Source organism: Parus major, chromosome 1A (genome assembly GCF_001522545.3).
Source record: "Parus major isolate Abel chromosome 1A, Parus_major1.1, whole genome shotgun sequence".
Taxonomy (NCBI): Eukaryota; Metazoa; Chordata; class Aves; order Passeriformes; family Paridae; genus Parus; species Parus major.
In genome coordinates this window covers 53713709-53726011 of record NC_031773.1, presented here as the reverse complement: position 1 = coordinate 53726011, position 12303 = coordinate 53713709, and the positions used below count along the sequence as shown (strand labels likewise).

General features: G+C 39.4%; 1 protein-coding gene across 10 annotated transcripts in view; it reads left to right on the top strand.

The window, feature by feature from the left end:
* TBXAS1 (thromboxane A synthase 1) overlaps window positions 1-12303 on the top strand; it is a 258727-nt gene that overhangs the window by 23733 nt on the left and 222691 nt on the right. For 8 of the 10 annotated variants that reach the window (XM_033514764.1, XM_015628575.2, XM_033514763.1 and 5 more), the window contains one exon: window positions 7088-7278. In XM_033514764.1, coding sequence (XP_033370655.1) covers window positions 7181-7278 — 98 coding nt within the window. In that variant the 5' untranslated portion in view covers window positions 7088-7180. Of the gene's footprint in view, window positions 1-4186; window positions 4532-4584; window positions 4758-7087; window positions 7279-12303 lie in introns of those variants that run through there. The other 2 variants (XM_033514761.1, XM_033514762.1) reach the window with 2 other exon arrangements.

Sequence of the window (12303 nt, the reverse complement as noted above, 5' to 3'; positions counted from 1 at the left end):
ACACTGTAAACTTCAGGCTCAGATCCCATCTACAGTACACTTTGAGAGATGAAGTTAGAAGGAGTGTCAGTGGGGTTGAAATCTTGTTTGAGGCTAAGTTTTTCTTGCTGTTTCAACTCATAACGTCAGGTTATTTAGTCTTCCACTTAACCTCTCTTCCCTTGGCTAATAGGTCATCTTCTTGGGTTCATGTCCTTTTACAAGTACTGCTAACCTCAGGCATTCAGAAATCACAGATTTACTCTCAGATCCATGAGACTTCAGGAAAAACATGCATTTTTTTAATTGAGAAATTAAAATAGTTTAATTAGTATTTTAGCCCTGATCCTTTGAGTTTCACAGCTTCTGAGCACTTTTTTCCTCTCTTTGAGCTTGACAATCCCTGCCCCCAGTAAAACTGGTATTTATCACAATTGCACAAATGAACAATCAGTGCTGTAGCAAAATACTCAACTAAACCAAGAATTCAGAAAGAGCTTGAGATTTGGAAGTGTTGGTTTTGTAATTGCATAATTTCCCCCCCCCCCCACCGGTTATGCATGTCACTGTTGCAACTTACCTGCTGAGAATGAGATGGCTGAAGGGATTCCTGATTTACTGAATTAGTGTACAAGTGGTCAGCAGAAAGGTCTGCAGCAAAAAAGCCCAACGAATGGGAAAGCACAAAAGGCTGAACCAGAGTAAATCTGCCCCTATGTTGCATGTGCTTCTCTGCCACATATAAGGGGGCTGCAACTTGCATGTTAGTTATCTTTCATATGGTGAGAAGCCCTTTGGGAATATTTGGCGTGATCTACCAAGAATTATTCATCATGTGATGTATACATTTAGGAAACAAATACACTCTGTATAGGGCCATGAGTGAAAATAGGGCATTTCAAGGTACTTTATATTGTCCCTGCTTTTGCCCTGCAGTGTGAAGGTTTAATGTGTCTTCCTCCCCCAGCTTTGTGTGTTCCAGCACCCCACACATTTTGTGTTCTTACTGTCATCTGAGAATATTCATCATGGTTGTTCACAGTGCAGTTATTGTCATTTTGAAATGCTTGTCATGGAGAACATTTTCAAAGGCACGAGAGGCAACAGGGCAACAGCTTCACCTGCAACATCTGCAGGAGTCAGAGCAGCATTACCAAACCCTGCACATAGTGATCTCCAGGACAGTGTCCTGTGAAGGGATGTTTCTGCATCTTAAGAAGTGGTTCTATAGATGCCACTAAAGAACTGCTGAAGAACTGGTCCTTAGTGATTTCTTTTGCTGTCAGTTTGAGTTTCTTTGCAGTTGGGTTGCATTTCTACATGTGGATGTAAGCTAAGAGCTTCTGGGCTTCTTGAGGTATGAGAACCATTGCAGTGGCAATAGTATTAGTCTAACTTGCTTCATTGCCACCTTTATTTTAGCTTTTTGCCTATTTACTGCTTTTTCTGTGCAGAGACTCGTGGTGGTAGTGCCTGACATGCAGTACCTGTTCTGGTTTTGGCATGTTTGTATCATCCAATACATTGCACATTCATTTGCTCTCTTTCTGCTGTCTTATCCATCTCAGAGGGAGAATTGTATCCAGACCCTCTGGTTTTAGACAGAGGTAAGGCATAAAGGGACAGCTGATACTGCCCATGGTTTCCAGATGGGAAGAATTCTAAAGAATTCTACCATTCTTGTCAGGCTGCAGGCCATAACCCATGGGCACATTCTCCATTCACATCTTTGGAGTTTCTTCTGGGTGCATGAGTTTTGAAAAAAACTCTGTTGGACCTCAGGTAAAAAATAGTTCTTTACCTTGTCTGAAGTTCAAGGTTTTTGAGACATTTGGTGCATTTCCTATTTGTCATTTTGAATTTTGACAAGGTACTGATAAATGCATTGTGTTAGTCTGTAAGTTTGTTTAATTAAGTTATAGAACAAGGTACTTCTGTTGAGTTTTTCACAGTTCTTTTGACCTTTGATCCTCTACCAACATAGTTTGGAGAATTCAAGCCTGGAATTTGTTATCTAGAGTAGCTTTTCAATCAGACAAAGAAGGTTAGGTATTTTTCAGGTATTTAAAAACTGAGCTTCAGAAAAAAAAAAATTACAACTTAACAGCTCTTACCATAATATTTTTGCAAACATTTGTATGTCTCTCTGGAACTACAAGACTAGTTTAGGCAGGGTTTTTTTGGCTTTTTCTGTGAATGTGGAGCTATTGATCTGTGAACATAAATCCTTATTTATCTCCAGTCAAGTTTATAGTACAATGAAATTATAGGATTGCTTGAATCAATCAATGTTTCTAAAGCAAGCTATAGAAATATAAACAAATTACCAATTATTTAATAAAGTCAATTTGCTTAGAAATGCCTGGCGACGGGCAGCAGATGTTATACTAATTTCTGCTTTCTCTGGAATTTCACAGGGGCTGCAAGATCTTAATGTCACTATTAGCAAAGGTAACTTTATTTTAGAAACTCATTCTGAACTCTCACAGCAAGAGGAAGAAACTGTCATTCCTTTTGACCACAAAATCTGTGCTATTTCTAAGAGGAGTTCTTTGAAATAACTAGGATATCTCACAGCTTGTTGCTTCAGAGGGGACTTAGTACAGTGGCACTACATATAGTTAGCATAATGAGTTTTTTAGACTCTAAGATACTCACTGTGTTTGAAGTACCATAACTTTTAGGCAGATAAGATTAAATTTGTTAGTGAAGTACAAGCTTGCATAGTATTTTAGCTTTCCTAGAATTTTAAACCGTATTCCTGTTTCCTGAGAAGCATTTAGGTTAATGTAACCAGGTTCTGACTTGGCAAAACAATTTAAGTGTAAGAGTGTGTCTTTCTGCTTCTCAGCTGGAAGTGCCATGAAGGTGTCCTCCTCAGTGTGGTTTTACAGTTACTGTGTTTGCCTTTTGAGATCCACTTTAATGGAGTGATTTTATTCAAGGTGACTCAAGAATCTCCCATGAGCTCATGGTGTCCTTTTGGTGCTCTTGTCTGTTTTAAATGTAGAGCAGGATCTTTATTAGTAGTCTCTGATGCCTTGGTGGTCTGTCTGTTGGGTAGTTTGTCATAGTTTATCATGCAGGAGTACAGAATCATCTGATTAAACTGCTTAATCAATCCTTGAACAGGGATAGCAATAATTAAGTCACAGATGGCCACTGTAAATTCCTCTATTTCAATACATTATTATTCCCAGTACCTTGAATATTAAAGTTGTTTACAATAAAATAAAAAAAAAAGAAAATAAAAAAAGAAGAAAATCTCTGTGAAATGTGCCTCTGGAATTTGTTGGGTTTTTTTCCATTGGTCTACCTTCAAGACAATTGAGAATTCATTTTGGCTCTGGAAAGGTTTTTGCTTCAAAATAAATTGTCACCATATATACTTCTACATTTTGTTACATGGGCTTTGTTAAAGCTTATACATAAACTAGTGCCTGATTAATCTCTTTTTTAAGCTGTTCTGTGGTATTTTGTCTGCGGTATTTTGTGGCTAAGCTGTCTGTAGCAGAATTTTGTTGATCTAAAGACTGTGCTATAAATTTCTATAGACACAAACTGCTATAAAATTAAAATGTAACATCTTCCTGGACTTCCTTCATCTATCATAAAGTTGGTGTGGCTCAGCCTTAATTAGATTATTATAGACCTAAAATATATGAGGTAGAATAGCACAGGAGGAATTGAATTTGGTCATTAGCAGGAATGTGTGGTTGGTGTAGCTGGTTTAGTCAGTAGCTCCTGAAATACAAGACTGCTCTTTCCATTTGATATGCTATGAAGACAGTCAAAATCCTTAACGTGATTTAGGTTTACTGGGAAGGTCTATAATCCTGCTTTTTAATAAACTCTGTATTCCATGTTGGAACAATACTTGTTTATGTCAAGCATTTCTGAGGCTCACAGCCACGGTTGTATTCCTTTGGAAGTTGAAATGCATTGTTTTGGAAGAGCATTTACAGAAAATATTACAGGACTCAGACAGGGCTCTAAGGCACAAAGGCTTCCTGTAAAACCTGGATTGTCTGGGTGCCAGCTTTTTGTCCTTTTTCAGTTGAGGAACAATTCAGCCTCTCAGACTGGATGCTGTTGTGTACTTCCCTGTTTAATAGCTGCTGCTGTGAGTGTGTGTGTGCGGGCTGCAGCTCTGGCTGCTCAGCACTGAACTCCTTCTGCCATTTCCCGGGGAGCTCCCAGGCAGTGGTGGGGAATGAAGGATGAGATGGGTCTCTTCAGTGTAGGTTTTAGTCAACATCTGCTTGTGATCAACAAGGTGGTGATCTGTGGATTTTAATTGCTACGGAAGAGAGGACCGTGGATGGCACCGTGTCAAGGAGCTGCAAGCCTTGGTAGATGCAGTCTTGAGGGAAGCCTTGTGGATGCAAATGCAGGCGCTGCTGCTGACTCACAGCAGTCTGACAGGAAAAGGCTCTCTTCTGCTTGCCTCTGGCTTCCTCCAGCGTGTGGTTAGGGAGGACTTTTTTATCTGTCTCCCTAGTTCTTACTGTTACCATGCTGGCCAGCGTGACTCCACAAAAGGAACTTGGAGGTTGGTGAAAAATATCTGTGTTATTAAGTGTTAATTAGGATGATATTTCTCACGTAAAAAACTTGTAAAGAGAGTTCTCAGGATTGATAAATAGCTTGTTTTCATGGCTCTCTGCATCCCTGACTCCTTCTCCCCCCACAAGTATCATGTGGATTTATGTGACTCTTCACAGAGCTGAGGTCCCTAACTCCAGGATGATAACTGTCTGTGATGAGAAGTGCTCCAGGTAGGTTTTAGAATCAATGCTTGCCACCCTTCCTAATGGTTGGAGGTGCCAAGTTAAAATCCTTCAGCAAGAAACAGGTGATGAAGTGTAAAAAGTAAAACAAAAAAACCCCACTATCAACAGCAAAAAAGGATGAAAAGAAAAGGAAAAAAAAGCTTAATTGTGTGTTCTCTTCCAAACTGGATTCTGATGTGAGACCCTATTTTCTTTCTTAAGTATATGTTTAAGAACTATTCATATCTCCTGTCTCTCTGTGTGACTGGGAAAAGACTTCAGTGCTTCTTTAAAAACAAGTGAGGTCTGTACTTGATCTATGTGTGCTGATAGGAGTTGTGCAGTAGAATTTAATAGGAGAACATTTGTCCTCTATGTACAGAAAAATGTCTTTTATTAAAAAGACAAATAAATAAAAGTGGAATTGGAATATTTCTTTTGTCTTCTACCTTTGTGGTGGTTGCTTTAGTTTTTAGAAAAGACTTTGATGCATATCAGTGTTTGAATTTTTTTTCTCTTTTTGAAAGTCCCACAGGATTGGTTGCCAGTTGGAATTAGCTTGTGCCCACTGATTAATTCCTTGTGTCGGTGGTCTTGAATTTTGTTGCAGTTGTTCACGGAGAACTTGCCAGCAGCAGCAGTCCAGCAGAGCTGTTATTGACCTAGAACAGCAGTTGACTTGTTGTTACATGAAGAAAGGTTTTCTGTGAACTACGTTGCTATTCTGTGGAGCTGATGAGCTGGTTAACACCTTTTACTTATTCTGTAAGGATCTGAGGCTGGAAAGGAATTAATGCAGTTGTGAAGCACAGAGAACCAAAATAGCAGTGATTCACTTAGAGCAGAGCCAAATCTTCTTAAAATTAAACTCCATTGTGTTAGAGACTTTATTTTTTTGATACCTATATTATTAACTTCTCTGATAAAAGCAGGAAATGTAATACAGTGATATTGGAGAAACCTTGCACATTAAATCTGAGCTATTGTCTTGGGGTAGTAAGAAAAGAAACCACTCTTCATCAGATGTGTTATGAGGATCAGATTTTACAGAATTTCTGGTTCTCAAGGTTACCATATAATTCACAAACCAAGTTTTTGCATAGCATTGATTTCCTTATCTTTCAAGTAGGTTGTTTAGGATGGGTGGAAACTCTGAAGCACATATATGAGAATTTATGATTTCATAAGTAACAAGCAATACTGGGCAGTTCAGTTCAATTTTTTCATGGGCAGAGGTGTTTACTTGCAAGCTGCTGCTTCTGATGTTGTCCTGAAGATTTTTTTGATTATGGAATTTGGTCACTTTAGTGTACAACAGGTTGGTGGACTTTTCTCATAGAAGTGCTTCAAGGTGTATTCTTTAGTTTACCTTTCTAATTGGACTGGATCAGATGCTCAAAACAGGCTTGAGGTTTTGCCTCCTTGCAGGCAGAAAATATGGAATAAAGCTGAAGAGTTCATATACAGTGAACAAACAATTTCCAGAACTACGGTCAAAACTTGATTATTTTGTGCGGCTTGTTCAAGGGGCTGTGGCAGCCTGACTGTACCACAATAGAGATATAGTAAATTTGTCCATATTGGTGTAAATCTGATACTAGAAATACAAAGTAGGGGTAGCCAAAGTATCTCTGGAGAGAGTGGTTAGTGATACCTCCAAGGAGGATAGTGCACTGAGCCAGGAAAATTTGCTGTACCCTCATGAACTTGAGATGATACAGCCAAACAGCGCTGTGTGGACTCACCAGTGTGGCAGATGCTGACTTATGGATCTGGTACTGCTCAAAAAAATTGGGGTTTTCTGCTCATTAGTTCCTTCTTTATATGCATTCTAGAAGTCACATTAGACCAGCTTTCCTCTAATTCCTCCTTTTAGTTGTGGTAATTTAAGTTTACTTTGTTCAGTCTTTACAAGGTATAAGCAGCTTGGAAATTAAGTGCTAATGAAGTTTTATATTGCAAAAATGCTCTATTTTAGTTACTTTAGGGAACACCACTGTTTGTATGTCAGGGCACCCCTGAAGTGCCTTTATATTTTTCTTCTGTGATCTATAACATGGTCATGCTGTCTGCACCATTTCTTTTCCCCACACATTCCCCAGCTTCCCATACTTGAGGTCTAAAAACCTATTCAGCAACACTGATGTCTCAAGCGGTGGGTATGTAAATATTTACTGGCATGACAGTCAACAACAGTGGGAGGGGGGAAATTGCTACATTTTACCATTCAGGGAACCTTCGAGTTCTGTCTCAGAGTGTGCAGTTGATGAGAAGAGGAAAGGTTTGCAGTTTGTGCCTGACATGTTTTTACTCTCTCGGTTCCTGTTTTGTTGCAGATGTCATTCATTTAGCTGTGGAAGGCTTTATCAGCCCTTGCGGAGGCTTTCCCCTGTGCACAGCATTCAAGGCTGGAGCTGCAGAGGAGGAAAATGGAGCCTGTAGGTCTTCTGGCACTTGCCTCCCTAGAAATGAGCAGTACCACAGTCACCCTGGCTTTGCTGGCAGTATTCCTGGTCCTGCTGTATTGGTAAGTGATAGCAGTGAGATGGGTTGCACATCAGACACAAACCCTGATGCAACTGCAGATGCTGAAGCAGTGCCCGCATCTGTAGAGTCTTTTATCCATGAGGGGAAACTGGAAGGTAATTTCCTAGGAGGGAAATGGAGGGGGAGTTGGTTTGGATGAAGAGAGCACGATAAATACTCACAAAACTCATGATGCTTTTAGAGAATTCTTTCCTTGCAATATTGTCTTGTAAGTGCTTTACCAACTGCTAAGAGAAGTTGTTTTCTAAGTTAAGAACTTATTTGTTGGTTTCTTATTAATTTCTTTGGGCAGCAGGAACATTAGTCCAGGTCAGAAAGAAACCAAGTACTTGCTGGACCTCTTCTCTCTATTGTGCTGCACACTTATTCTTTGGCTTAAGTGTACAGACATTTTAACTGCTGCTTGAATTTCCTCTCTTGTTCTTTCCACACTGACTAGTGGACACAAATCAGAATTACAGCAGCCCTAATGGTTAGCACAGTAGGCACTGCAGTGAGCTGTGCTGAAATAAAAGAAAACCCTCCCCCCTGTCCTGATAATTTATTTCAGAAATTAAATTACCTGAACTGGGAGTGTTTTTTCTTACTTTTTACTTGCATATCTCTTAAAATCCTGCCTTCCAGTAAAATAATGTTTTTTTCTGAATTACATGAGTGTTCAAGAAAAGGTTTCAGGGACTGTTGCAGAAAAAAAATCCAGCAAAAATCCAAAACTAATCTAGAAGAGAATAGGGATGGCACCATGAGTTTAGCACAATTGTTGTAGCAATATAAATGACAGATTGCTTTGCATATATTTTGTCATTCTTTCACCCTGTTGAGCTTTGTTCAACTTCCTTCTGTGTCCAGGGAGGATCTAGAGAAACCAAAGAGTCAAACCTATATTTGATGTGTGTTGCTGTATAAAATAGGTAGCTGAGTCTACTTTCTTAACAAGATCTGCCCAAATAATCACAAACATCCAAATCCTACTTCCTCTGAATTTTATAGGGAAAAAGAACGGCAACTCTAGATCATTAAGTAAGACCGTGCTATTTGCTGTAGACCTGTGCATCTCTGGGAGCTTAAGGGGAAGAGAGGCACATCCACCATTCAAAAAAGCAGCAGATCAGCTGGTGAGATCTGGCCACCTGTGGTTCATTTGAAATAGCCTGATGCTTCCACATAGAACATGTTCAGATGTGCTGAGATCTCCAATGACCTGGAACTGCTCCTTGTAAATGTTAGGTACTATCTGGTGTGTGCTTGGCCAGGACCTCATTTTCTGGTTCAGTTTGGGAAAGGCTGTTCCTCCCCTTGAAGTTATGACATGGTGGTTTAGTGCACATTTGGTCTTGCCATTAACAAACCTAACTCTAATTGCAGAGTTAAACCAGACTTGTGGTTGTGGTCAGTTACTGCTGAATTGAGTGCCTACCATAAACATTTCAAAAAGTTCAATTTAGTGAGGTGGGAAATTGTCTAACACTGAGACACCCCATTCAGTGTGTGCTTTCCTGAAGGTGAGTTCTGTGAAAACTTCAAGAAAAGGAAGCAGAAGTTTTATATGAAACAAGTGTTTTATACTTGTAACTGCCAATGGTTACTACTAACCAATCTTTTTGATCTACAGATTCAAGATTATTTTTAAGTAGCTTATTAAGTACAGGTGCTTATAGATCACTCTTCCAATGGGAAGCTGGTGATTTTTAAATTTGCAATGAAATAAGCTATGGGCTGTTGGTAGGTTTGCCTGGTGGCTGAGCTGTTCACATTTATTTATCTCAGTAAAGTGCAGTGCCTGAGCCAGTAAGGTTAAAGTCTTGAAGCACATGGAAGTGTGGTAGTTGCTCAGACTTGTCAACTTTCTAATTTGAGTCTATTTTGTTAAAGTTTTTTATATTGCCTGTGTGTTTAAACAAATCAGTGAAACCCAATGCGTGCTCACATCTTCCTTTATTCATGCCTGAAACCTTGAGTTCAATGAATTATTTAAACAGTGAGTAAAATGGTTGCTAATAGAAATACAGGTCTCTAATTCTAGAGAATGTTTTTATTACAATCATGTTGCATACCTGATTGAATGCAGAGCATATCTGGCTATTCTAGGAGTTAGAAAATATGAGTGTTGTGTATGGCAGGAGTAATAATAAAGTAATATCTCTTAAGGTTCCTTTGAGGTTTTCTTTATAAGCTTCATTCTATTTTATTAATAACTACCGAATTATTATTTTCTTAGCTTTTTCTGCCAGGATTGTCTTTTCAGAAGGGCAGTCCTGGGGAAAGGGAGGAATGACTATTTGCTGTTGTAAATTTTGTTATGGTAGAAGCGTATGATTGATTGGGGTCACGTTGTGTCAACTGTAGTGTGAGTACAAAGAACAGGCATTTTGTCCACCTTGTTGGCTGTAAAAGGCTTAGTAAGGCTCAAAAGAAGGCAGTTGCAGGTAGAGGAGAGAGTCAAAAGATCTAGTGCACACTAGAACAGGAACGTGGTGATGGCAGCATTCGTGTTATTGAGCTCTTTCCTTAGCACAATTTTTGTGGATGAGGGTACTCAGTGGTTTAAATGATGGCCTTGAGCTGCTGTCCATCGTTTCAGCCTCAGTCCCTGTTAGTCTGTGTGTTGTAAGGCCAGCTGGGATTTGTCACAGTTCAGCTGGCAGGTGGTATCTTGCTAAACTGTGATAAGACCAATCTCTTCACAATTTTGGGTATGGTGAGGTCATATGAAAGAGAAAGAGAGAAAGGATTGATGGGGAAAGGGAGGAGAGGCTGTAGCTTCATAAAATAAACGTATAGGGAAGAAGCAAGTCTTAGGAAGAAACTTGGATGACTGGATAATTTTTTGTCTGTTATTTATAGTATTATGAAGATCATCAATAACTCTTTATAACAAATCATGTAATAGCACAGCTTTTGGTTTCTCATGCGCTTTCATCAGTGTAATATGAAGGTGGTGCTTGTGGTGTAATGTGTCTATTTTAAATCAGTGGAAGCAACTATAACCTCTCAGTGCTTGTGTTCTACATGACCTTAAGTCAGCTCTAAGGAGAGGCTTTGTTGATTTAATGTTGGGAGTAGAAAGCTATGAAGCTTTTCAGGTATATAGTCTATTTGGATTTGAATGGGAAGTTGTTTTTTTGGTAATCTGTTAAACTGGGAGGCTGCTGAAGCCTCTTTGCTATCCCCCATTCCTGAAGGATTTAGTCATCTGCTACTCTCCCCATTCTTGCTACTTGTTCTCTGAAGGTAAAAATCTCTTCTTGCAGACTTCTTATAATGTATTCTTGGATGTCTGTTGCTACATCATTATTACTGTGATGGACAGGTTACTGCTTTATTGACCACAAAAAGGCATAATATGGCTGACTACCAAAGTTCAGCAATACCTGTGACACAACACTTAGCATTCTTAAAAAATGTCTTGTCTGTGTCCTCCCCTGTGATTTCTTCCACCCAAACTGATTATCAGAGTTTCTTTTAAGAGCTCTTTCTTTCCCAGTTGCAATGACTGCTGTCTCTATTTGCCTAATCTCTGTGAATCTCAGGGGGTTTTTTAGGCATGACATAAAACCAAACTCTTAAGGGAAGAATGAGGTTAACTTTTACAAATCCCAGTGATATTCTCTATTGAAAAATACAGTAGTTTATCTATGCAACATATTGTTCATTTTCATTTCAAACATATGCTGAGTTGGATATCCCATGCTTGGCTGTAGCTGCAAACATTGCTTTGTGTCTTTCTTTTTGCTGTCTGGGTAGATGTTTGATAAAATGAAAGCAGGAGTTTATCTTGCTTTAAAGTTTAATGTACCATAAGCTGAGCATTATGAAGAAGCTGTCACAGCATTCAGATACCTGTGTTCAAACTGGATTATCAACCCCTTGTCTAAACAAACCTGGGGATTTTTAGAAACATGGAGGTTGGATGGGAGTGTTTGTTTATGTTTGTAAGATCCGTGTCTAATTGCATGCTTTCAAACATAGCAAAACATAAACTAGTGGTGTTCCTGCCTGTTTCTGAAAAGCTAAGTAATTGAAAAAGATGTCATTTTTATATTGAAGTAATATTAATGATTACTCGTGCTAGAGAACAAGTATAGAGAGACTAAGAGATTGAGATTGATCTACCTTCCTAGATCAAGGTACTAGCCACTCAGTGCAGAACAAGTCATCCCTGACCCAAAGAATTTGCAGTCTCTGACAAAAAAGAATGAAAACTAAACTTAATATTTTTTCTCCTCTGACTTTAAGTCACTTGCATGCAGCTGGATGGGGGACATGCTTAGACAATGGGGCACATGTGTTAGAATTCATCATTTAGTCCCATACCTGTACTAAACCAGATCAGAAGTTGATCACAGGGCAAGGTGGTATTTTCATACAGGTGGCTTCAGTATCATTGCTTGTTTGGCATTACTTTGCATCTGTGGTTTTGGAAAGGCCTCTAAAGGGAAAGTTTAGAGGTAATCTTTCTCCAGCAAAAACTTCTGGTTTTGCTGAACCTTGCTGTTTGGGGTTGAGTTAGCTAAAACTTCCTTTTTTCTGAAGTGAATGCCACCTAATACTAGATCTTGAACCAATTTTTGCCCCTCAAAAGATCACTATTTACAAAAGATATTTGACAGCTACAGCTCTAGCTTTATGGTCTGAGTGCAGGCATAAGGGAAGTAGATTTTCCCTAACACATCCAGATAATACTTCTAGACCTATTCAGGGACCTGCAGTACAAAACTAGCATCCTTTCTGGATAGGTAGATCCAAATTTTCCACCTGCCATTGCTGCCATCAAGAGTACAGGGAGCACCAGGCCTTGGTGTGGAGCATCAACAAACACTCAGAAGGACATACAGATCTTCTATCAGGCTCTTTGAGATGAGAGGTTCAGAGAGGCATCCTAATGCTCAGGTGTCAAAGCCTGCTCATTTCCCTTTCTGGCAGAAGGCACAGCTCTGTAGACAGAGAGTGCTCAGGGGCTGGTGCCCCTGTATTGCTGCTGGACTCTGGCTGCTGGGCTTGTCTG